The 27,786-nt window shown below is 42.7% G+C and overlaps 1 protein-coding gene across 1 annotated transcript in view; it reads left to right on the top strand.

The window, feature by feature from the left end:
* The first annotated feature begins 560 nt into the window (after positions 1 to 560).
* Positions 561 to 27,786, top strand: part of LOC124622151 (ragulator complex protein LAMTOR1) — a 69,000-nt gene continuing 41,774 nt past the window's right edge. Inside the window, exons 1-4 of the mRNA XM_047147789.1 lie at positions 561 to 736; positions 944 to 1,020; positions 2,070 to 2,159; positions 10,473 to 10,710. Coding sequence (XP_047003745.1) covers positions 668 to 736; positions 944 to 1,020; positions 2,070 to 2,159; positions 10,473 to 10,710 — 474 coding nt within the window. The 5' untranslated portion in view covers positions 561 to 667. The remainder of the gene's footprint in view (positions 737 to 943; positions 1,021 to 2,069; positions 2,160 to 10,472; positions 10,711 to 27,786) is intronic.

The raw sequence follows: 27,786 nt of genomic DNA on the forward strand, positions 1-27,786 counted from the left end.
CTACCGATACGAGAGAACCATCTGTTACATCGCCACCCATCACCAATAACCTGCCACAAACATCAGCAGTTACCCCTGACGGTTCCATATCAACAAAAGCAGTCATCACGCGATCTGCATTTCACGATAGGATTAATCGCAAACATCATTAGCACTTGAGTGGTTGGGTGGGTGGGGTGATGTAGAGGTTGTTCAATGGTTGTGCATTACGACTTAGAAGATGATTTCACTTCAACGTAGTATCTTTGACATCGTTTATTCTGCCTTTTATATAGATATTCTTTTATTGATTTTTCACATTGATGTATTCTTGGATTATGTTGCATGAAAACGCTATGCAATAAATGTTGCCTTAACGTTCATTTCGCGCGAAGCGCAACATCTCGATTGGCCGACACCGAAGCAATCAGGCCGACTGCATCAGCATTACATTATCGGTAGCTAGATTCCGTCCTCCTCTTTGCTCTCGTAATCAAAACGCATCTGTAATTTCTCAGTTCGATATCTGAATATGTGTTGCGATTACTAAATCGATTTTTACTGCAAGATGGGTTCTTTACAAACGAAGATCATTGATCGACTGAATCGAGCAAATGCAGTAGGGCGTCAGGTGGTGTGACAGAAGTCAGGTGTTGTGGTGGAAAGTTTTGTTTCCTGTTTGTAACGTATGTCGTTTGTACAAATACTTAAGAACATGGGATGTTGTTATAGTTGTAAAGAGGATAATTCGGTACAGGTGATGTAAAAGTCATTCGCATTTAGACATGAGAAATTTATGAGATAAGACGATTGTACCCACGGATTCCTTTGCTTTAATTTGGATTACGAAGTGTGATATGCAGTAACACTGTGGTTGATGCGTTTCATCATGAAACCTAATTCTCCATGTTTGTTTCCATAGTGCAAAAAAAATATATATATTCAACAAAAAATATGCTTTTAGGGCGGGGAAGCAAACGAAAGGACACATCTTCTAGTGGATCCAGTGAGCAATAGTGCTGCAATCCAGAGAGTTCATAGGTCAGTATTGCTTGTATTTTTATTCCGTGTTGTCGTTAGCAAGGCTTAGTACGGCAAAGTCTCTTCTCTTCACCAGTCGGGCATTGTTCTGGTATCACTGATAAACATGTTTGCTATCTTGCGTTTGTTTACAAAGGGAAGAATGTGTAATTGACACACTGTTTGCTTTATGCAAGAGGGATAAGGTGTCGAAGATAGGGCCCTAATATTTCCTGCGAAGTATTGAAATGCCCCACAATTGGAAGCAAATACAATATCTTAAAATACTTGCACGCAGAAGAAATTACCCATCCAGTGGAATACTTCAAGAACTAGACTTCTGCAGTTAGAATTTTGTAACCAAACGCAAACTGTCGCAATACACAACAAATAATGAACACCTATCGAATGCATTTTTAAGCTGATGCATAACATGCTTAATAATGTTTTATGTTGCTCTTTCAGTGGCTGCTTTTTGGCATGTAGATTTTGTTTTAGTTTCGTTGATTTGCAGTTATTTCGGCACTATCTGTGGATCGTTTTATTTGTGTTGCGTAACCCTGGTGGTGTCAGTGTACTCTCAAAGTACAGAATACTGCATTAGGGAACCAAGAGGACATCTTAATCATAATTTTGATGTTTTATTTGTGTTTAATTTATTTCTGATTTTCCACAAAGCAGGAAAAAGTGTTAAGGCTACTTAATGTGCGAATTGTTTTGGTTTTACTCAGAGTTACATTACTTTACAAATGAAAACCCATGTGTAGTAATACCATTTGGAGTTCTCTTATAACTTGGGGCAGTTATCACAAATGTATTTCGTGAGCTGATATTGGTACATTAAACCCGCTGAGAGTTACCGCCATTCTGCTGGAATCGCTGATATTATTTTAGATAACGATTTGTCATAAATACTTTACAAAGGCATTTGTTTGGAGATTAACGGTGGGGAGTTAATGTTATTGGGTTAAAAAGTGTGTATGAGATTTTCAATGGCAACAGTTAACATTAAACTTCATTTTCTCAAAGTATACTCATGAGTCATACATTGTTCTCTTATCCGGTTTCAGTGACGAATTCTTAACTCGGTACCCTAACTCTTTGCCCAAGAAGACAGATGAACAGTCAGCCCTGAACAGAATACTGCAAGAGACAGCCACGTATGTAAAAGAGCTTTTTTCTCTTTTATTTAATTTATTTTTATTTGCCATATTTATTATTTTCATAGCAAGTAGCTTTTGATTAGTGCAGAACATTAGAATGAACTCAGTTCTGTTGAAATAGATGCAGCAGAATCTTCTCATATTTTTTTAAAAAAAAAAAAAAAAAGCTTGCAAGCGACTACCTGTATTCAAAGCATAAACTGTTGTTACACCTTTTACACGTATTGCCAGTTTTGTTGTCATTTGTGTCAATAAAGTGTGTGATGCAGGTATTAATTATATCATGATCTTGATTTTTTTTTTCCCACGTATGATATATCCTATTTACTTTAAAAATACGTTTTATTTCTATTGGCTAGAATGATGAGCCTGTAAGAAGGCTCATGTGTCACATGAATATTTGCCATAAACAGATTCCAAATACATTGCCTGTATTGTGAAATTAATTTTTCAGCATTGAAATTGTGTTTTTATTACTAAAAAATTTTGTAGTAATGAAACTATGTAGCTTAAGTGAATAAATTGGTTTTACATTATATTAATCTTATTCCGAGGATCCCACAGGGAAGTGGTCTCTGGGATAGACATAATGAACGAGTTTGGTCAACATCATAATGAACGGGTTTGGTCAACATCCACATATGATCTGAAAGTATAAGAAGAAGTTGTACTTCATATGTATGAGTAATGTGGATTGATGATATCATATATGTGGGTGAAATAAATAATTAACCAAATTAACACAATCTGTTAAAATTGAGTGGTTGGTGATATTTACTTCCAGGAGGCAAAGTAGCTAGTACCAATGATAACACCTGATGTCAAAATAGTAGTCTTATGTTTTAAACTTAATATTCTTTTTTCATGGAGACAAGGGCTGATTAGGATTTGGGAAGAGTGGGGGAGATCAGTCAAACTCTAGGTTGTAGGAGACTCAAGTGTTACAGGGATAAAGGGAGAAGGAGAACACCACCTGTTTCCCTCTCGGCTTACAGTCTGAATAACCTGATCCCTCTTTCTAAGTCCCAACCATACTGTCATTCCTTGCTGAAGAAGGAACAATATGTTCTCAAAGTTACAATTATATTATGAAGAGGACAGATTGCTGCTTACCACATAGAGAGGCATTGAGCTGCAGGCAGGCATAATGAAAAGACTACTATACGTTTAAGATATCGGCCAAAATGCCATCTTCAGAAAGTGAAGCTGTTGCAGTCTCTCATCAGGCTTTCATAAATGCGGTGCATGTTTCCTATTTCCAAAGAAGGCCTTTTGTTACCCTTAATCATTTCATTGTTTGTATTCCATAAAGTATTTTCCATTAATAAATAACAAGCTATGGATAGATAAAAAGAATGTACTCACCAAGCGGTGGCAGAAGAAATCACATGTAAAAATTGTGGAAATGTGCTAGCTTTCAGAGCAAGTGGCTCCTTCTTCCGGCAAAAGGTTGAAGGGAAAGGAAAAGCGATAAAGGAATAGGGACAGGCAAAGTTTAGGAAATGGAGCTGATCATGTTTTATAAGTGGCTTAGAACATTCGTGCTACATTTCATTGCCTATATTAATGCTGCTTACTTGACAGATGTGCAGTCTAGGAATATTTTGCTTATTTGTCAAGAAATTTGATACTAAGAACAAAGTTTCCACTCTTTAAAATGCTCTAAATCTATATACTGCAAATCAGTATGATGATTATACTCTCATTAATAAGTGTGATACTGGATCAGACGACTTTTTAGGAGTCAAGTAGTACTGCACCTACTGACTGCCTTGTTCCATGACTTGTGAGGTGTAATGTGAGAAAAGTAAGAGTTGGGTTTCGCGTGACTGGTGTTTTCATAATCTGCATTGGTTGATATGGAGGAGATCATTCTGTTAGAGGTATCCCATTATGTTTTAGTTCAGATAATATTCAAAGATTATACAACAGATGAATGTTCAAGGTATTGGACATTAGTTTTGCATATCACTTCTTCTATCCTTCTTGTAGATTACTGTGACCAATGCTTTGTTCCAACTAATGGCCACAGTTTTCTGCTATTGGGATCTATGGTATATTATGGTTAAGAATAGTAAATGCAGCTGCAGATTCTGTTTAAAATGTGACAGGGTTACCATGGGTCCCAAAGATTTTTTTTTCAGTTTGATTTCAGCAGTTTCTTGCTGCCACCACTGACACTAATACCTGTATCACTCATGTTTGCAGTAGTGTGAGAATTCAGCTGGGCCAGTATGCCTGGATTTTCCTTTGCAAAGCAACCTTTGAAAGCATAGCCTTACCATCTTCAGTTACAGTGTCATCCGTGCATGACTGACGCTAATCTTGGTGCCACTGACAACCATTACATATGACAATTTCTGTGGGTTTTGTGAGATGTCTGTCAATAAGATTCTGCTTCAATAATCATTGAAAGTTTCATATGTTGCCATTTTGACAGCCATATGTTTTTGTTTGGAATTTATCTACAAAACTTTGTGCTTTGTTTTATGTTTACTGTGTAGTATTCACTGGTTCTCCTGAAATGACTGTATGCAGTGGAGTGTATCTCCTAGCTTGCACTTTTTGCTAGGTGCTGCATATCCAACATTTTCATCACCACATGGGTATGATGCAGTTGTGTGGATAGTCCTCTTTAATCTCTGGATATGCATTTTCTAGAAGAACAATGTAAACCAGATAGCATCTCAGCTCTTGTCTCCATTGCATAGCATCTCAGTTCTTGTCTCCATTGCTTATATAGTCATATAGACTTGGTACTTGAAGGTCAATGTCTGGACATAAATTTGTTAATGCAGTGCAACGCAATTCAGAAGAGAGAGATGATACAAGGCAGGACATAGAAAAAATTGCCTTTGCAGATCAGATGTTCTGAGGGTTGGTAAGTACAAAACATTATGGCTTATTAACATATTTAAATTAAAATTTTAAAAAATTGTTACAGGTGAGACCTGAAAAAGCAACGTTATGTTAAAGACATGTTACGCAATTGATTTACCTAGTGATGAAAACATTGTCGTTGTGGTCTTCAGTCCTGAGACAGCCTTGATGCAGCTCTCCATGCTACTCTATCCTGTGCAAGCTTCTTCATCTCCCAGTACCTACTGCAACCTACATCCTTCTGAATCTGCTTAGTGTATTCATTTCTTGGTCTCCCTCTTCGATTTTTACCCTCCACGCTGCCCTCCAATACTAAATTGGTGGTCCCTCGATGTCTCAGAACATGTCCTACCAACCGATCCCTTCTTCTAGTCAAGTTGTGCCACAAACTCCTCTTCTCCCCAATTCTATTCAATACCTCCTCGTTAGTTATGTGATCTGCCCATCTAATCTCCAGCATTCTTCTGTAGCAGCCGGCCGAAGTGGCCGTGCGGTTAAAGGCGCTGCAGTCTGGAACCGCAAGACCACTACGGTCGCAGGTTCGAATCCTGCCTCGGGCATGGATGTTTGTGATGTCCTTAGGTTAGTTCGGTTTAACTAGTTCTAAGTTCTAGGGGACTAATGACCTCAGCAGTTGAGTCCCATAGTGCTCAGAGCCATTTGAACCATTTTTCTTCTGTAGCACCGCATTCCGAAAGCTTCTATTCTCTTCTTGTCTAAACTATTTATCATCCACGTTTCACTTCCATACGTGGCTATACTCCATACAAATACTTTCAGAAACGACTTCCTGACATTTAAATCTATACTCGATGTTAACAAATTTTTCTTCTGGAACGCTTTCCTTGCCATTGCCAGTCTACATTTTATATCCTCTCTACTTCGACCATCATCAGTTATTTTGCTCCCCAAATAGCAAAACTCCTTTACTACTTTAAGTGTCTCATTTCCTAATCTAATTCCCTCAGCATCACCCAACTTAATTCAACTACATTCCATTATCCTCATTATGCTTTTGTTGATGTTCATCTTATATCCTCCTTTCAAGACACAATCCATTCCGTTCAACTGCTCTTCCAAGTCCTTTGCTGTCTCTGACAGAATTACAATGTCATCGGCGAACCTCAAAGTTTTTATTTCTTCTCCATGGATTTTAATACCTACTTTGAACTTTTCTTTTGTTTCCTTTACTGCTTGCCGGCCGAAGTGGCCGTGCGGTTAAAGGCGCTGCAGTCTGGAACCGCAAGACCGCTACGGTCGCAGGTTCGAATCCTGCCTCGGGCATGGATGTTTGTGATGTCCTTAGATTAGTTAGGTTTAACTAGTTCTAAGTTCTAGGGGACTAATGACCTCAGCAGTTGAGTCCCATAGTGCTCAGAGCCATTTGAACCATTTGAACCTTTACTGCTTACTCAATATACAGATTGGATAACATCGTTGATTGGCTACAACCCTGTCTCACTCCCTTCCCAACCACTGCTTCCCTTTCGTACCCCTCGACTCTTAGAACTACCATCTGCTTTCTGTACAAATTGTAAATAGCCTTTGGCTCCCTGTATTTTACCCCTGCCACCTTCAGAATTTGAAAGAGTATTCCAATCAACATTGTCAAAAGCTTTCTCTAAGTCTACAAATGCTAGAAACGTAGGTTTGCCTTTCCTTAATATTTCTTCTAAGATAAGCCGTAAGGTCAGTATTGCCTCACGTGTTCCAACATTTCTACAGAATCCAAACTGATCTTCCCTGAGGTCGGCTTCTATCAGTTTTTCCATTTGTCTGTAAAGAATTCACGTTAGTATTTTGCAGATGTGACTTATTAAACTGATAGTTCGGTAATTTTCACTTCTGTCAACACCTGCTTTCTTTGGGATTGTAATTATTATATTCTTCTTGAAGTCTGAGGGTATTTCGCCTGTCTCATACATCTTGCTCACCAGATGGCAGAGTTTTGTCAGGACTGGCTCTCCCAAGGCGATCAGTAGTTCTAATGGGATGTTGTCTACTCCCGGGGCCTTTTTTCGACTCAGGTCTTTCAATGCTCTGTCAAACTCTTCACGCAGTGTCATATCTCCCATTTCATCTTAATCTACATCCTCTTCTATTTCCATAATATTGTCCTCCAGTACATCGCCCTTGTATAGACCCTCTATATACTCCTTCCACCTTTCTGCTTTCCCTTCTTTGCTTAGAACTGGGTTTCCATCTGAGCTCTTGATATTCATGCAAGTGGTTCTCCTTTCTCCAAAGGTCTCTTTAATTTTCCTGTAGGCAGTATCTATCTTACCCCTAGTGAGATAAGCCTCTACGCCCTTACATTTGTCCTCTTAGCCATCCCTGCTTAGCCATTTTGCACTTCCTGTCGATCTCATTTTTGAGACAAATTAAAATTTTTACTAACAACTAATGGTCCAGATTTTTTTTTTTTTTCCAAAAAGTAATGTTGTTGTATTTAGTTATGTTATATGAAAATAAACTAAAATTTGACACAGAGATGTGAAATGTCTTTGTTAAATGAAAAGCATTGCTGTTCAGGTCTTGAAAATAAAGTTTTCATTTTCTATTTGATGTTTTTGTAACAAATTTTACTTTATTGTTAAATGGCTGCATTTTGATGCCAGTAGTAATTAAAAATAAAGATGTTACTTTTATATAAAAATTGTTTTAATATTTGTTAATAAAAAGGGGGTTCACATGAAAGTAAAAAAGTCTGCTGCTAGAAAGATTCAGATTCATTCTAGCAACTTCACGATTTTAGTTCTTACGCTGTGTATTCATCTACTAGCAAATATGTTTTGTACTTACCAGTGCTTGCTAATCTGCAGAGGCAATTTTTTTGAGTTTTTTGGATTTGTGTGTTACTGATGTATGAAATTAATGTACAGACACTGACCTTAACATTCTGCAAATGTGAGAAAGCTGAAGTAGGCCAGTCCATAAGATCCACTTGTAAATGTGTTTTGAAGTAGATAGTGACTTTTCCATGTAAAGCCTCTCATTGCGAAAATCCAGATAATCTTCGTAAAACCAGTCAGGTGAATTTTATGTGGGACGTGCATCACCAGTAGCTGGGGTTTGTTGTTTCTCTTTCATTTTCATTGTTATAATGATCTTTTAATCATTTCTTACTCAGTTGTTGTTCCAAAAAGAAACATGTTGCAGATGTGCCATTGCGAATAGATTATCACACAATTAATATTAAAATTACAAAGAATGTGAAATTTTATCACACAGTTATATATTTTTATACAAATTTGTCAATGGATGTATTTGTGTAGGAATGTGAAAAAGCTGTGAAAGCTTTTCAGTCAGATGTTGAGTCTTAGTCACATGTACACAAGCTCCTCAAATAATGCTAACAGTCAGTGGTACATCTCTTGTCAACATGTTCATATTTTATCAGTCTCTAGCATCCCGTTTGGACTGAAAATGCAATTGGTAACTATAAGTTACATAGAAATTGCGGGTAAAAATGGTTTAATACCTCATTCAAACATTATAGACAGTTTTGCTTTGTAATATGCTATTAAAGCATACTTAAAATACGCTGGTGTCCAGAATTAAAGCAACAAAGGCAAATTTTGCAAGGTTGCATTTATTTTGCCACTAAACAATACAAACAGATATGGTAGAAACAATGCAAACAATACAGAACATAATCAACTGCAACATGCATAACGGTATACCAAAATGTTCTTCAGTTTGTTCCAATGTAATGGATTTGCACACACATTTTGACATCTGGTTAGTGTGCTCAGTATGGGGTGTGACGAGCTATGGCACCAATACAGGCCTGACGGTGGCGGGGCATATTGTGAATGATGTCATCAGTGTCATATTGAGACAATAATGCCCATTCTTCCTGCAGAGCTGTTCACAAGTCTTGAAGAATGGTTGGTGGATGCTGAAGTGATGCAACCCATCTCCGTAGTGCATCCCAGACATGCTCTATGTAATTCAAATTGGGAGAATGAGCAGGCCACACCATGCATGAAATATCTTCTGTTTCCAAAAAACCTCAACCACCTGTGCTCTATGAGGTCGAGCATTATCGTCTATCAGTACGAAGTCTGGGCCCACAACACCTCACAACCACCACGCATGAGATCCCAGATCTTCTTACAGTACCTGACAGCAGTTAAATCTTGCTGATTTGCCCGTATAATTTCATGAAGAATGTTAGTGGTCAACATAATCCCTGGCCACACCATTAGGAATCCGCCTTGATATCGGTCTTTTTCCACAGTGTTCGGGTCCCAAATCATGTTCCATGTGCCCTCCAGATGCGAATACATTGAGAATCACTCTCCAGACCAAAATGGGACTCATCTGTGAAAAGAACATTGGCCCTCCATTTGATCGTCCAGGTGGTATGTTGATGGCTCCACTCTAGACATTTCCTTCTGTGAAGACACGCCAGAGGCAGACAGACAACAGGTCTCCAACAATAAAGGCCGCTCTGTTGAAGCCTTCCCTGCACTGTTTGCCTCAATATAACACGTCCAGGGGATGCTGCGACGTCAGATGCCAGTTACAGTGCAGTAGTAAGCCAGTACCTTCGTGCCCTTACAGTCAAATAATGGTCCACTCTTTCTGATGTCACACATGGTCAGCCTTGTTTTGGTCTCCGGGATGCAGTTGTGGTCTCTCTGAACTGTCGCCTCATCTGAGAAGCAACAGAACGATTCACATTAAGCTATCAGGCCAAATCAGTTTGCGATGCTTGTGCTTGCATCCTTCCTATGGCCCTCCACAGCAGAGAGTTGGTAGGCATCTTCTCTGTGCCATACTGCATCATCTGCGACTGTGTACACAGCAATTGCGGGTGTGGGACTACACTGCAAACACTACCCCGCTTGATAGGTGCCTTGATGTCTTTGCTTGTGTGGTTGCCCATTGATCGGAATGCCATTTTGCGTGCAGAACACAGTCATAATGACATCTGTTGACACCGAGCAAGGTGGCGCTGTGGTTAGCACACTGGACTCATATTTGGGGGGGACAGTGGTTCAAACTCGCATCTGGCCATCCTGATTTAGATTTCCCTATATCGCTTCGGGCAAATGCCGGGATGGTTCCTTTGAAAGGACATGGCCGACTTCCTTCTCCATCCTTCGCTAACCTGATGGGACCTATGACCTCGCTGTTTGGTCCCCTTCCCCAAATCGACCAACCAACCGTCTCTTGACAGTTCTTATGATTATATCATGAATTAAACTCAGGATGGGGAAATAGCAGTTTGTTGCATTAATTTTCGACACCAGTTTATTTTAGCCCTTGCAAGTTGACAAATTTCACATTGTATGCTGTCTCCAGACAATCATCTTAATTTATTTGTATGGTGTTAATGTTCCGAAGTTTTTATGTAACTGTTACATGTTATAATTTGTTGAGTTATGCACAGTTGTAAGCCACATTATTTTAATTTTCTAGGAATGTGATTGATGTTTCTGCCTTGGGTCCACATGCTCTTGAACAGCACGAGTTCTTGGAACGTGTCAAACTATATGCCCAACGATTGCAGCAAGTGCAGCTTGGTTCAGCAGGCAGTGGACGGCGAGGGGTGGGTGCTGGCAGTATCCAACAGATAGCACAACCTATCTTAGCAGATGTGCCTGCTCCTGAAAGGTGGCTTGCTGCTCACCCACTTGACGCCAGGGACTTAGCGCTTGTGAGTGTTTTATTATATTCAGTCATTAGAATAACATTTTCTCATTAAATACAGTGAATTACAGTCTAAATATAGTTTTTTGAGAAGTGTAAGTGCTCTCCAGAATTTTTAAATTTTCAACAATATGGGATTGTGGGTCTGCCTGGATGCAAAACACTTTCGTTATTTATTTATCCCCCCAAACTAGTTTCTGCGACCAATATCACGATCTGCAGTGTATTCTTTGATTGTGAAACATGCAGAAATGTCATACTTATAAAGTGTTGTTAAAGGTTATTACACGAGTACTGTTTTCATAAAATTATTTAAAAACAGTCTTAATCACTGCTGATGTTAACTTCTGACCAGTTTCGGCCTTTTAATTACGGGCCATCATTAGAGTTTGCACCATCTGGATGACGGCGATGGTCCCTGACCCACTGTAACTTAGGCCTCTGCAGTGGGTCATGCGCCATCGTCGTCATCCAGATGGTGCAACTTTTGATGTTGGCCCATAATTAAAAGGCCGAAACCGGTCAGAAGTTAACATTGGCTGTGATTAAGACTCTTTTAAAATAATTTTATGAAAATAAAAATCACTGTTCTCCAGCTATGTTACATAGAATATGTTTACTGTTTTCTTGTAAATATTATTTCTGTGCATAATTTCATAGTACCTTATTTACTATACATCACAGCATGATTTCCACAGTTGTTGCTGCTCTTTCCAGCATATTTTCTGTGTTATTTTGTTGTCGCCACCTACCCCGTACATCATGTCATCTGCTAGCGTATGAGTGCCTGTCATTGTGGTGTGGATACAGTTTTCTTGTGTATTAGGTTGTCACATAATTTGTTATGAACTCACGTTCATTGGGTGGATTGCAGCTACTTTTCGACACACAGAAACATAACTTTTTCACCTTATTAGTGATATAAAATATTACGCCATTTTGCTGTTTGTATGTGTTGTGAGATATGTACTACATAATTGGGGGAAGTTTATGAAAATTGTAGCGGGATTCTGATGACTTCTGTTCATTATTTGTGTGTGTGTGTGTGTGTGTGTGTGTGTGTGTGTGTGTGTGTGTGTGTGTGTGTGTGTCTTAGAGCAGCCCTTTTGTATGTAATAATTTTCTTCTGTTATTAGTTTTCAGGATAAACTGTTGCTGTGTTCCAGGAGATGTAGATCACTTTTGATATTTGTGGGGCTGTGATTTTTGTTCATTCTGTGAAAATGTAATGTGTACGTTCACTCGTTAGGGCTGTCATATGTTCTGTATACCTTGTTCGGAAATTTCTGCTTGTTTGTCAGAGATATTGGGCCTGACAGGACTTACATATGAGTTCGTATATTCCAACATTGCTGAATCTGTCAGAGGTTCTTTTGTCTGGTGTTAGCCTTTGTTGAATGTGTTGTTTGTTTTGAATGTTATTGGGATCCGTTGTGTTTTCAATATGTTTCCAGTTCTATGTGCTATTTTGTTGTTGTATTTTAGTGTGCACCATCTGTTTCTGTTTCCTGAGGTGATGTGTTGTGCTGTGTTGTCTTTGTGTTCTGCCTCAGGGTTTTCAGATCCTTTGGTTGTTCTCTTGAATGGGTGGCCGTTATTGTTATGTTTCATTTTTACCTCGTTGTTGAACTTGTTTGTGGTGTCTGTTTTTTTAGTCATTTCCAATAGTAATTTCTTTGATTACATTTAATCCCTGTGTAGTTTTCTGGTTTAAGAGGTGTTCTGTTTAACCTCTGAGCATGTTTGTGAAGCTGGCATATTTATGCACCATTGGAGTTATGGGTAACAGCACTTGTGTACGTGGATTTTCTGTAGATGGAAAATTCATGTTGGTTGTTGTTTCTTGTAATTGTAAGATCCAGGAAATTTGGTTTCTTGTTTTTTCTTTTCCATTGTGAAGTGGATTTGTGAGTGTACTGTGTTGATGTGAATGTATAGCTCTCATATTCTGTTTTGTGTTTCATCTCCAAGACAGATTATGTCATCCACATACTGGTACCAGTAAATTAGTTTGTACCCTTCCTGTTTTACAATGATTTGGGGTGGGGGGGGGGGGGGGGCAGAATGTGCAAAAAAGGGTTCTTTCCTAAAAGCTAACAAAATTTTCAGTCTTGTTATGTGCCTGTCACGACTTGACACCTGTACTATTTGGGGAGTTATCTCTACTCCTACCTTATTTTCATTGTGTCAGAACTTAGCATTACCACAATGATGATTTAAAAAAGAAGTTAACAAATCTGAAGCATTCTGTTGCTTCAGATTGTGAGGCTATGTTTTCAGAGTTGCCATAAGTTCTAGAAATCAGGCAAATATCAGAGAATTTCAAACATATCAGGGAAATTTAACAAAAAAGACTGGAAAAATCTTGTTTTTGTCTCAGTAGATGAAATAGTTTGTTCACTGAGATGTCATGCATTGTCACTGTCTGGGCACAGCTGAGTACATGCGCTGCTTCCTATACCCTCATTCTTAGTGCTTCTCCCCTTCCTACCACTCCCCTCAATTCACAGTCAGTGCTGCCACCACTTCTTGCCATTAGCCTAGCAGCTGCCGGTGTGTGTGTGTGTGTGTGTGTGTGTGTGTGTGTGAGATTTATACAGTGAGTTGCTACCTATGCTCATTAGTATTGATTCTCAGAGTATTTGCACAAGTTATCTGTTGCATGGGTTGATCACTGTGGTCTCATTTCATCAACATGGTGTCTGTGACTCACAAATAGCTAGCCACAAGTGGACTTCCACAATGGGCCAAAAGAGCGGGCCATTTCTGCTAGTATCTCTTAACGGATAGGGCCTGCCGCTTGCGCGCGCCTGCTCGTGCATGCGTGTGCGCGCACATGGTATCAGAATCGTATGCTATGTTGCCACAATCAGGCATAAGAGTTGTGACTTGGAAGGAACACAGAAATAATTTTACACAGACCATGATTCTGTTTTGTTATATAAAAATCCGTTATTTTCAGTTTCAGACCTTGATTATATTTTGTCGTATAAAAACTCACTTGCCATCATTGAACCTCCAATGGCATGTTTAAAAATGATTTGCTTCCATTTACAAGTGTCATACTGTGCAACTTTTACAAGAGCTATTTACATATTTTTAAAGTAACTGTATCTACCAATATTCTTCATCTGAAAACGATTATAATGTTCTTATGAATCGGAACTGCTGTCATTCATGTTGATTCTGACTTGCTTGATATGGGGAACATTTTCAGATAGTTCATCTTTCTCCCAGTACTTTTCTTCAATTTTCCTGGCATGTTTAATACACTTTTTCCATAGTTCTGGAGTTATTGCACTTATATGGAATATGTGTACCCCACTGTCTGCATGTAGTGTCACTCATGTGAAAGTGATAGAAAGTTTTCCAAATGATGGCAAATCGTGTAACTGAAGTGTAACTTGGGTACCAACTCAGTTTTCACCTTGTGGGATGTGGAGAACAGACTAAAAGCCACATCCAGGCTGGCCGGCATGCTGACCTTCGATATTAATCCACTCAGTGGATTTGATCCAGTGCTGGTGCACCTGCCTGTGCTGAAAGTAGCACGTAAACGTGCATGTCTATTTGGGTGGGTTGAAGACTCACTGGCACCAGAAGCAGAAGTCAGAAGATAAACCAAATTTGTCTGCTCCAGTGGATCCAGTCCCCATCCTCCCAGAGGTCGAGCCTAGGAATACCAATGAAGAATAACAAATTCAGATGGAACGCAACTCTGCAGCAAAGTTATTCGTACTTTCGTTTCTCCTTTACCGCTTTCACATATTCTAGTCTGACAGTTCCTTCAATGGAACCTAACGGCTACCATTGCCACCTGGCCCAACTCCATCAGTTAAAGGTTATTTACTTGATAGTTTCTTTGTAGCTATGGTTATTTACTTTGTAGATGGCATGGCATGGTACTCAGAAACCCAACCCATTAGTTTTAAAAACTACAAACCCTACTGTAATGGTGAGAGGGCCTCAGAAGTCCGCATGCTCATATTCTCTGATACCTTGGAAGCCGCAGCTGTTCATGTCTCTTATCAGTTAGGGTAACAATATGTAATATCATATCTACCTGCCCCCAGACAGATATATACTATATCGAGAGCGTATGAAGCTAGGGAAACAGCTGCTTCCACCTTCCTCCTACTGAGGGAGGGGGCCAATGCCCATAATCCTCTGTAGCACACTGAAAAAAACATCTGGCAAGGATTAAGCAGTAGAACAGCTACTTTCAGAACTTGAAGTATGCATTCTTAACACTAAGAGGTCTGTCTAAAAAGTATCCAGTCTTTGATTTTCCCGCACAAAATAGAGACGATAGCGCGGCGCCACTGTACACCGTAAAGGAAGAGACCTTTATGTGTATACATGAATTTTGTCCCATCCTTCCAGCGCATCAGCTGCTGCCTGTCGGTTGCTGAGTGAGGTGCTACGCAACATTTGCATGAGATTACCGATTCTCTCAAGATCACTGAACGTGTTGAGAAAAGCTGCTGCATCATATTTTGTCAAAAGCTTGGTGGTACTCAAAGCAAAACAATTCGTAAGATTCAGCATGTGTTTGGAGAAGATACGATAGGTGTAATACAAATTAAGGTGTGGTTCAACCGATTCAAAAATGGCCACATGTCAGCGAAGAGTGACCAGCGTTCTGGCAGGCCCCAAACTGCTCGGAGTGCAGCTGTTGTTGAGATATTGCAAAATTTGGCAATGGCAGATCGTCGTTTGACAATGTGGAAGATTGCTCACGAGTGCGTAAAGAGTCTGCACATGCAATTTTGCGTGATGATTCGAACATGCACCAAGTGGCTGCAAAGTTTGTGCCTGAGTTGTTGTCGCCGTAACAAAAAGACCTCCGTTTTGACATTTCACAGGACCTTCTGGACACCATCAACACTGATCCTGGGTTTCTGAACACTGTGATAACTGGAGCTGAATCATGGGTGTACGGGTACGATCCAGAAACAAAAAGACAGTCGTCACAATGGAAGCATCCCAAGTCTCCAAGGCAGAAGAAAGTGCGGCAGGTGCGAAGCAAAATCAAGATGACGCTGACTGCCTTCTTTGATGTCCGTGGAATTGTGCATCACGAATACACACCGGAAGTACAAACAGTGGAAAAGGAATACTATCAAGATATTCTCTGGCGACTCCATGATGCAGTTCGGCGCAAAAGACCAGACAAGTGGACGGCGAAAAACTGGCAACTGCAACCTGACAACTCCCCTGCACGTTCATCCCACTTGATCCAAAATTTCTTGGTCAAACATGGAATTACAGCCGTTTGCCAACCTCCCTACTCTCCAGACATGACACCTTGCGACTTCTGGTTGTTTTGTCCGCCGCTCGTGGTCTCGCGGTAGCGTTCTCGCTTCCCGAGCACGGGGTCCCGGGTTCGATTCCCGGCGGGGTCAGGGATTTTCACCTGCCTCGAGATGACTGGGTGTTTGTGTTGTCCTCATCATTTCATCATCATCCAGGAAAGTGGCGAAATTGGACTGAGCAAAGATTGGATAATTGTACGGGCGCTGATAACCACGCAGTTGAGCGCCCCACAAACCAAAAATCATCATCATCATCATCTGGTTGTTTCCAAAATTGAAGACACCACTGAAAGGATCCCGTTTCGAGATTAGAGAAGAGATAATGTGGAACACGCCGACGGAGCTGAACACCATTCCAAAAGAAGACTTCCAAAGGTGTTTCCAGTGGTAGGATTGGTTGGCTAAGTGTGTGCAAGCACAAGGGGCCTAGTTTGGAGGGGATTACTGTCCCAACCCCCATCAGGTATTGGAAATATTTTTTATGGCCAAAGGTTGGATACTTTTTAGACAGGCCTCATAGAGCTGCGACACATTTCAGTATGGGCCATGGAACATACTCAGCCGTGTACCCTACAGTCTACAGCCCAAGCATTTTGCCCTTGATCCAGTGGTTCATTCATGGCAACCTCTACAACTGTGACCACTTTCCTGTTAGTCTCTCTTTCTCAAACTGCTGACCAATGGAACATTTGTCACTGTCATAACTAAAGTAAAAAAAAAAAAAAAAAATTGAAACCAGTAAAGAGAATGATATCAAAGGAGTGGTACAAGGCACTACTGATGTGATTGTACACATTGTGGAAGCAACAATACCCTATTCTCGGGCCATTCCAGCTGGTAACCTGTGGCGTAGTGGTCTGAAGAAATAGCTGCAGCTATTGGAGGGTTTCAAACGACTCAACAACAATGTAGACACCATCCTTCTGCTGGCATTTAATAGCTTTCAAGAGACTTCAAGCAAAGGCATGGTTTTTTATAAAAAGGAGCAAGCACATGTGTTGGGAACAGTATGTATCAGTTTCAACATCTGTACTGATTCTTTAGTCATTGCTGAATGTTTCACGGCCCACTTTGCCAAAGTATCCGCGTGCAATAACTGCGATTCTAATTTCCTGACCTGGAAATGCCTGGCGGAGTAAAAATACTTACCCTTCTGTGCACAATACATTGTCATACAGTGTTCCATTTAGTGAAAGAATTTCACAGCACTTAAGCAGACTGGCGCAACACAGCCACTGCATCTGATAAAGTCGGTTGGATTTGGAGGGGATGGCGGAATTCCTTCCCAGCCCCCAAGTGGCAGAAAAGTGTTGTTATTTCTATCCTTGACCAGGAAAAGATCCGCAGATTTTGACTAATTTTTGAATAATCTCTCTAACTAATGGGCTGTGTCCATTTTTAAGAATGGTCAACAAACGACTATTGGTGTCTGGGAGCCAGAAGACATTTATCACAATTTCAAAGTGGCTTTTGAGTGTTACAGTCCATCACAGACCAACTGATTCATCTGGAATCTGCAGTGTGCAATGCTTTTGCAGGATCACTGTGGACAAGATCCATTGATTACTGGGTATTAGTGTGTGCACTGCCCTCACCATAATGCATCAACACTTGAACTATCGAAAAATCTGTGTGCGGTGGGTTCCCCACCAGTTGACTGCCGAACAGCACAATACTTGAATGGTGCTGTCTTTGAATCATCTGCAACGTTATCATGAGGAGGAATACGGCTTTCTGTCGCATATTGTCACATGTGATGAAACATGGTGTCACCATTTTGAACCAGAAAGAAAGCATCAGAGAAATCAGTGGAAACATGCAACTTCACCACCTCCAAAGAAATTGAAGGTTGTGCACAACAGTTCTGGTAAGGTCACGACGTCATTCTTTTTTGGGCACAAGGGCCCATTGTTTGTCGAGTTCCTGGAGGGGAACGACCATCAATGTCCAGCATTATCAAGCCACTTTACATAAGCTTAGATGAGCCATCAAGTCGAAACGCTGAGACATGTTGTCCAGTGGCATTATCCTCCTGCATGATAATGCCCGCCCACACATGGTCAATGCGGTGAAGATGTCATTGCAGCAGTTTTGGTGGGAAATGCTGGAACATTCACCTTACAGTCCCAACCTTTTACCATGTGACTTCCATGTGTTTGGACCTCTAAAACAAGCTATTCATGGACATCAATTTGCAACGGACGATGAAATGTGTAACTGGGTCCAGGCCTGGATCCGACAGCAGCCTACGTAGCTTCTTCAAGGACGGAATCGACCAGCTAGTTTCACAGTGGGATAAATGTGCTAACAGTTTTGGTGACTATTTTTGAGTATGAGTACTGTATATAACTAAGTTTTTGAGTTAATAAAATCATTACCATCACTTTATGCTAGTGACCTTGTGTCATTTGAATGCCCCTTATACTACCATAGTGGCCATCTGTCGGATTTATTTAGTATTTAACTCAAATAGACCTGCTTCGCCTGGTCTATATTTTCAAATGTTTTCTGAGATCATCCAATCACTTAAGAACATAGTAAAAATGAACATTAAAAATATATGAAAATATTATTTCACTCTCAAAATTACTATCAAACGCCAAAAAATATGTTTAAGTACTCTTAAATCCACTTAAGTATTCAACAGTACCAAAATTTGAAATAAAGTACTCTGTCCCTCATTTATTCATTTCTTTACAGACCACTGATAACATTCCAAATCATTAATAAATATCTGAGAACACTAAAGAAAACTCTGAAACTTTCTAGAACATTCCTGGTATTTGTCTGCTGAATTTCTTGGCATCACAAAACTGGCACATACGATCCCTGCTTTCTGAGTGAATTTCACACAGTCTAACCTGTCCCTGCCTCCTTCCCCCTGTAGGCCCGGGGATTAGAATAGGCTTGAGGTATTTCTGTCTGTTGTAAGAGGCGACTAAAAGGAGTCTCACACATTTCAGCCATTATGTGATGGTCCCCTGTAGGGTTTGACCTCCATTTTTAAAAAATTTCCCAAAGAGCGAGCCTATTGGGGAAGGGCACCTTACATGGTGCATCACGTCCATCGCTCATTGAGATCCTTAGCCCACTTTCTTGTCGTGGCATTGCAGTCCCACTCACCCTCCATCTCTTGGGTGAGGACACCTTCCTGGATTAGTTTCCCTCCACCCACAATGCAGTGTTGTTTTCTGTGCCAATGATGACCATGAAATTCTTTACATCTCATATGCAGCATGGTAGCCAGTCCGTTGTGGTGGGGCCACCAAGTACCCTGTTGGTTGTAGCCCTCCGGCTGCACAGGGGTCGCTCTGCTGATGCCTGTGCCCTTAACTCCCCACGTATGCCAAGGAGTAGATGCCCATCGCCCTGGGGCATCAGGACTCCTGGCAATGGCCATCCTGCCAAGTGGCTTTTGCTGCGGCTAGGTGGTGCCGGTGGGGAGGACCCCTGTTCAGAGTGGGTGGCATCAGGGCAGGTGAAGCCCAGTGAAGCGTACCATGTCATCAGTTGTTGGTGATAAAGTGCCAGCAGTCTCTAATCATTCCAAGACTCAGTACAATGCAAGGAAGTATGATCCTAAATCATTCCCCTCCCTAGCCATACCTTGGGAGGAACACCAGGCTAAGGATGACAGTGATCCTTATTCACTTCAGTACCTCGTATGTACGAGAGCTGATGGGGACTGCTTTGTCTCGATGAAGCCTTAGTTTTTTGTAGAACATTTAGAGGACGAGTTTGGGGAGTTGGAAGGCTTGTCCAAAATGCACTCAGGATCAGTCTCGATAAAAACAGCATCCTCTGCCCAGTCACAGGCATTACTTCCTTGTGAGAAACTGGGGGATGTTTCCGTTACCGTCACATCTTATAAGAGCTTAAATATGGTCTAGGATATTATATTCCACAGGGATTTTCTTTTGAAGTCTGACAATGAGCTGTGCGCCGAATTATAGCAATGAGGAATTCATTTCATCCAGCGCGTCCATCAGGGTTTGAGGGTTAATCAGGTTGCCACCGTTGCCTTCATCTTGGCTTTTGAGGGTGACACACTGCCTGAGAAGGTCAAGGTGGTGGTCTACCGCTGTGATGTCAAGCCCTATATCCCTCCTCAATGCGGTGCTTTAAGTGCTGGAAGTTAGGTCATATGTCTTTCCGCTGTACTTCCAGTATCACATGTCGAGATTGTGGACATCCATCCCATCCCGATACTCCATGTGCCCCGTCTCCCATCTGTGTCAACTATGAAGAGCATCGTTCCCCTTGCTCACCAGACTACAGGATTTTACAGCGAGAAAGGAAAATCATGGAATACAAGGCCCTGGACCGACTGACCTACGCTGAGGCCGAGAGGAAAGTTAAGTGCCTACATCCTGTGGATATGACCTGCTCTGATGCCGCCGCTACGAGAACAGTTGTAGCCCAGTGAGTTTCGCGAGCTCCAGTTGGCTCTTAGAGCCGGAAGACTACACCTGATGGGGGGCACTTCCCTCTCTGTTGCTACCGCACCACCTACCACGGAGCACTGTCCCCCCCAACCATCGGGGACACCAGTCCCCACTTCTCAGCTGGAGAAGCCTAAGTCTTCTTTGGCTCCTCTCGCTAGGAAGGGGTCCTTTGGGTCACTCCCTTCCCAGGTTTCTGCTAGTGGGAATGATGACACCCGCCAGTGGCTGAAGTGCCCAAAAGCAACTGGTCATAGGGCTTCACGAGCAACCTCAGTCCCGGAGACTGAATCAGCCTCGCAGCCAGAGAAACCCAAGGATCAGGGAGAGAAATCCAGATAGATCATCCCCAAGACCAAGGGAATTGTGGTGGCACCCACATCACCGCTGCCTACAAGCTCTTCATCTGAGGATGAGGTGAAGATTTTGGCATCTGCTGAGGACCTAGATCTCACCAGACCCTCAGACACAATGGATATGGCCTGTTTAGGAAATAAGTCAGTGGCAGCAGGTAACCCTGAGGCGTAGACTATGTCATTGAGTGTTTCATGCCTCATGATCACATTATCCTCCAGTGGAATTGCAGCAGTTTTTTCCACCACCAGCTGAGCTACAGCAACTGTTAAGCTTTACACTTGCTTTCTGCATTGCCCTCCAGGAAGCATGGTTCCCGGCAGTGTGGACCCCTGCCCTTCGTGGCTACAGAGGATATTACAAGAACTGTAGTGAATATAGTGGAGTGTCAGGTGGAGTTTGCGTTTATGTCCTGAACTCGGTGTGTAGTGAATCTGTGCCCCTTCAAACTTGTCTTGAAGCTGTGGTGGTCAGGATACGGGCAATGCAGGAAATAACTGTCTGCAACGTACTCGTATATCTCTTTCCAGATGTTGTGGTACCCCTGAATAAATAGGCTGCACTGATTGATCAACTCCCTAAACCTTTCCTAGTTCTGGGAGATTTTAACGGCCCCTTGTGGGGTAGTACCGTGCTTACTGGCCGCAGCAGAGATGTCGAAAATTTACTGTCCCAAGTTGACCTCTGCCTCTTAAATACTGGGGCCGCCACACATTTCAGTGTGGCTCATGGTAGTTACTTGGCCGTTGCTTTATCAATTTGCAGCCCAGGACTCCTCCCACCTATTCATTGGAGAGCACATGATGACCTGTGTGGTAGTGATCGCTTCCTGATCTTCCTGTCACTCCCGTGGCATCAGACGCCTACTCAGATGGGCTTTAAACAAGGCAGACTGGGTAGCCTTCACCTCTGCTGTCACCATTGAATCTCCCCCACGTGGTACCATTGGTGTTGTGATTGGGCAGGTCACAATAATTTCTGTGGCGGAAAATGCAAACCTTCGTTCTCCAGGATGCGCCTGGCAAAAGACAGTCCCTTGGTGGTTGCTGGAAGTTGCTGAGGCAATTAAAGAGCATCAATGAGCTCTACAGCGACATAAGTGACATTCTTCCCTAGAGCGACTAATAGCCTTTAAGCCGGCTCTGTGTCTGTGTTTGCCTGCTTATAAAAAAACGGAAACAGGAGTGTTGGGAGAGGTACATGTGGACAATTGGATGCCATACATCACCTTCCCAAGTCTGGACAAAGATCAGACGTCTTTTTGGGTACCAGACCCCAGCAGGTGTTCCTGACGTTAACATCAATGGCGTGCTCTGTACCGACACAAACACAATTGCCGAGCACTTTGCTGAGCACTATGCTGGAGCCTCTGCGTCGGAGAACCTACCCCCCAGCCTTTTGCACCCTCAGACGGCGGAGGGAAAGGAAAGTCCTCTCGTTCACAACACGCCACAGTGAACTCTATAACACCCCATTTACAGAGTGGGAGCTCCTCAGTGCCCTTGCACGTTGCCCCAACACAGTTCCTGGGCCGGATCAGGTCCACAGTCAGGTGATTAAACATCTTTCATCTGACTACAAGCGATATCTCTTCATCATCTTCAACCACATCTGGTGCGATGGCGTCTTTCCATTGCAGTGGTGGGAGAGCACCATCATTTCGGTGCTAAAACCCTGTAAAAATCTGCTTGATGTGGATAGCTATCGGTCCATCAGCCTCACCAACGTTCTCTGTAAGCTGCTGGAACGTATGGTGTGTCAGTGGTTGGGTTGGACCCTGGAGTCACATGGCCTACTGGTGCCATGTCAGAGCAGCTTCTGGCAGGGTCACTCTACCAGTGATAATCTTGTGCCCCACGAGTCTGCCATCTGAACAGCCATTTCCAGATGCCAATATCTGGTTGCTGTCTTTTTTGACTTACATAAAGCAGACATCATATCCTCGCCACATTGTACGAGTGGGGTCTCTGGGGTCCACTCCCGATTTTTACCCCAAACTTCCTGTCGCTCCGCACTTTCTGTGTCCAAGTTGGTGCCTCCCGTAGTTACCCCCGTATTCAGGAGAATGGTGTTCCACAGGGTTCCATATTGAGTGTATCTATTTTTAGTGGCCATCAATGGCCTAGCAGCAGCAGTAGGGCCGTCGGTCTCCCGTTCTCTGTATGCGGATGACTTCTGCATTTCGTATTGCTCCTCCAGTACTGGTGTTGATGAGCGGCGCCTACAGGGAGCCATTCACAAGACGCAGTCATGGGCTCTAGCCCACGGCTTCCAGTTTTCACCCGCGAAGTCGTGTGTCATGCACTTCTGTCGGTGTCACACCGTTCATCCAGAACCTGAACTTTATCTTAATGATGAACCACTTTCTGTAGTGGAGTCGTATCGATTCTTAGGACTGGCTTTCGACACTGATTTATTTGTCTACCTCACCTTTGTCAGCATAAGCAGGAGTGCTGGCAACACCTCAATGCTATCCGCTGCCGGAGCAACACCAACTGGGGTGCAGGTTGTTCTATGCTGCTGCGGCTCTACAGAGGCCTTGTTCAATCCCGCCTTGACTGTGGGAGTCTGGTTTATGGTCCAGCGGCGCCCTTAGTATTGCGTTTCCTTGACCCAGTGCACCACTGTGGCGTTTGCCTAGCGACGGGAGCTTTTAGAACGAGTCCAGTGACTAGTGTCCGGATGGAGGCTGGAGTCCCTCCATTGCAGATCCGACATGCACAACTGCTCACCAGTTATGTTGCCACATTCGTAGTTCTCCTGAGCTTCCAAATTACCATCTTGTTTTCCCACTCGCGGCAATTCGTCTCACAATTGCGGTTCAAATGTGATCCCTTCGCTCCGAACTGGAGTCCTTCCCTTCACCACTTTTACTTGAGGTCCATTCACATACACTTCTATGGTGTACGCCACGGCTGAAGCTTCATCCGGACCCTTTGCACCGCCCTAAGGACTCCATTAACCCTGGCGTTCTCTGCTGTCACATCCTCTCGATTCTTGATGTATTCTAGCTCTGAAGTTGTTTACACCGACGGCTCGATGGCTGCCGGTAATGTTGGCTTTGCGTACGTCCACAGAGGCCATATTGAACAGCATTCCTTGCCTGCTGGCTGCGGTGTATTCACTACAGAGCTTGTGACCATATCTCGTGCACTTCAGTTCAGCCATTCCTGTTCTGGTGAGTCATTTCTTCTCTGTTCTGACTCCCTGAGGAGCTTACAAACTATTGACCAGTGCTATCCTCACCATCCTTTAGTTGCGAACATCCAGGAGTCCATCTCTGCCCTGGAACGGTCCAGTCATTGAGTGGTGTTTGTGTGGACCCCAGGACATGTCGGAATCCAGGGCAGTGAACTTGCTGACAGGCTGGCCAAACAGGCTAAGCGGAAACCGCTCCTGGAGATGGTCATCTCTGAAACTGACCTGCGTTCTGTCTTACGCTAGAAAGTTTTTCGGCTTTGGGAGACGGAGTGGCATAACAGTATGCACAACAAAATGTGTGTCATTAAGGAGACTGCGAATGTGTGGTAGTCTTCCCTGCAGGCTTCTTGCAGGGAATCGGTTTTCCTTTGTCGACTCCGCATTGGCTGTACGTGGCTCACACATGGTTACCTCCTCCATCGCGAGAACCCACCTCAGTGTTACTTTGGCTCCCAAATATCACTCGTCCACCTCTTGCTAGACTGCCCACTTTTAGCCACTCTGCGGCAGACTTTTAACTTTCCCTGCACCCTGCCTTTGGTGTTGGGCAACAATGTCTCAACAGCAGCTTTAGTTTTACATTTTATTCGTGAGGGTGGGTTCTATCGTTTGATCTGAGTTTTAGTGCATGTCCTTTGTCTCTCTGTGTCTTCCACCCTAGAGCTTTTAGTGTGGAGGTTTTAATGTGTTGCAGAGTGGCTGACTTCTCCTTTTTTATTCTCATGGTCAGCCAGCCATGGTAATCTTTCTTGTTTTTAATCTCCTCTCCCTGTTTCTTGCGTGTCTGTGGTTTTCTTGCCCTGTTTTGTCCATTGTAGTGTTTGTTGTCCTTCTGTCACTCTTCTGGTTCTTCCTTTCTCCATACATCTACTTTGTTTTCTTTTTCCGCTTGGGTAATTGTTCTACTGGGAACAAGGGACTGATGACCTCACAGTTTGGTCCCCCCCATGCGCCCTATTAAACAAACCAACCAACCTACCCTACCTCTCGGCAATGCTCACCCCAGAACACCCACATCCGGCATTCCCATCCCACCACACCTCACCCCACCACACCTCACCCCACCTTACTCACTATGGGCCAGGAGGGAGCTGGCAGTTGAAGCACAATAGAGGGAAGCAGGTGTGTGTGTGTGAAAAGGAATTTCATTCAGAAAACTAGCAAAGCAAAGCTCTGTACCTTTCGTCTGTGCATCTGTCAACAACACAGCGCTTTTTGCTCCTCATCTGTTTCATTTTGTCACTGTTCTGTTTCCTCCTCCCCTTTTACAATTGGCGAGATCTCCTCCTCTTTTATGTTAGGGCACCCTCTTAAATATGAATATTACGTAGCGCGCGCGCGCGCGCGCGCGCGCGCGCACACACACACACACACACACACACACACACACACACACACACACACACACACACACATATTTCCAAATGTTCGGTGAAATAATGTAAAAGAAGAGAGGCTGTTGTTCCTCTGAAATATGTGAATAAAAGGCACCTGTCGAGACAGATCATCTGAGGGCCAGGAAAGTTCTTGAAGATCCTTATTGATAAGTATTCCAATTTACATGTAGAAAGCCCCAGAATTGGAGTTATGGCCATAGAACACTTGGCATTGCATACTTCCTTGTCTCACAAGGGGAGGCCGCCAATTGCGAAATTCAGATTCGATTCATATTGCGCATAATAAAAGCTCACGGCCAGAGGTGTAATGTGGTAAAGCACCAAGATGCACTTCTCAGCCGTTGTCGAGAAAATAGACAGTTAAAAGAAACCGTTGCGGTGAAATACTCTCGACGATTAGTAATTTTCTACAGCGTCGTGGCGCAGCGGTAAGCGCTCTGGTTTGTAATCCGAAGGTCGTCGGATCGAATCTCACGCTATGCAACTTTTTTTTTTAGTATTTGTTTTTTATATTTCAAATATATATATATATATATATATATAAAATTCCCGGCAATCAGTTGCAACAATTATGCATATAATAAGTTGTTGAAAGTCGTTTGTCGTGGAAAAACTGGTGACGAGCTTTGGTACACCCTGTTAAAAAAAAAACGGAAAAATGGAGGTGGTACAATTGGAGACCGATCCGCCTTCACCAAAATGCATAAGCAATTCATTAATACTTTATATATACACACAAACATACACACAAAATTCAAGCTTTCGCAACAAACTGTTGCCTCATCAGGAAAGAGGGAAGGAGAGGGAAAGACGAAAGGATGTGGGTTTTAAGGGAGAGGGTAAGGAGTCATTCCAATCCCGGGAGCGGAAAGACTTACCTTAGGGGGAAAAAAGGACGGGTATACACTCGCACACACACACATATCCATCCACACATATACAGACACAAGCAGACATATTTGGTCTTTAAATATGTCTGCTTGTGTCTGTATATGTGTGGATGGATGTGTGTGTGTGTGTGTGTGTGTGTGTGTGTGTGTGTGCGCGCGAGTGTATACCCGTCCTTTTTTGCCCCTAAGGTAAGTCTTTCCGCTCCCGGGATTGGAATGACTCCTTACGCTCTCCCTTAAAACCCACATCCTTTCGTCTTTCCCTCTCCTTCCCTCTTTCCTGATGAGGCAACAGTTTGTTGCGAAAGCTTGAATTTTGTGTGTATGTTTGTGTTTGTTTGTGTGTCTGTCGACCTGCCAGCACTTTCATTTGGTAAGTCACATCATCTTTGTTTTTAGATATATATTTCCTACGTGGAATGTTGAACCCGAGCGCTTACCGCTGCGCCACGATGCTGTAGAAAATTACTAATGGTCGAGAGTATTTCACCGCAACGGTTTCTTTTAACTGTCGATTTTCTCGACAACGGCTGAGAAGTGCATCTTGGTGCTTTGCCACATTACACCTCTGGCCATGAGCTTTTATTATGCGCAGTATGAATCGAATCTGAATTTCACAATTGGCGGCCTCCCCTTGTCAGTGCATATAATGAGATTTATCTAGAATGAGATTTTCACTCTGCAGCGGAGTGTGCGCTGATATGAAACTACTGGAAGATTAAAACTGTGTGCCGGACCATGACTTGAACTCGGAAACTTTGCCTTTTGCGGACAAGTGCTCTACCAACTGAACTACCCAAGCACGACTCACTCCCCGTCCTCACAGCCTTACTTCTGCCAGTACCTCGTCTCCTACCTTCCAAACTTAACAGAAGCTCTCCTGCGAACCTTGCAGAACTAGCACTTCTGAAAGAAAGGATATTGCGGAGACATGGCTTAGCTATAGCCTAGGGGATGTTTCCAGAATGAGATTTTCACTCTGCAGCGGAGTGTGCGCTGATATGTTTGCAGAGAGTTTCTGTTAAGTTTGGAAGGTAGGAGACGAGATACTGGCAGAAGTAAGGCTGTGAGGACGGGGCGCGAGTCGTGCTTGGGTAGCTCAGTTGGTAGGGCACTTGCCCGCGAAAGGCAGAGTTCCTGAGTTCGAGTCTCGGTCCGGCATACAGTTTTAATCTGCCAGGAAGTTTCAATGAGATTTATGTTTCCACTAGGCAGCACCTGTAGATATGCCACAAATTTCCTCTGTCTTTCTGCTCAGACTTTTCTGACGTGAGGTATGGCGATTTCTGATGATTAACATTCACTCTGCATTACTTCACTAAAATTCCTAGCATAGACTTTGACATCTCAATCAAATCACTTATCTGTCCCTCACTGCCTCTCTATATACAGTGGCCCAAAAACATGTATACCCTCTTTAATTGCTCATATTTTTGAATTTTACTGACAAAAGCATCTCATTTTCATTGGAAGTGTAGGTTAAA

The sequence above is a fragment of the Schistocerca americana genome, chromosome 7 (assembly GCF_021461395.2).
Source record: "Schistocerca americana isolate TAMUIC-IGC-003095 chromosome 7, iqSchAmer2.1, whole genome shotgun sequence".
NCBI classification, from domain to species: domain Eukaryota; kingdom Metazoa; phylum Arthropoda; class Insecta; order Orthoptera; family Acrididae; genus Schistocerca; species Schistocerca americana.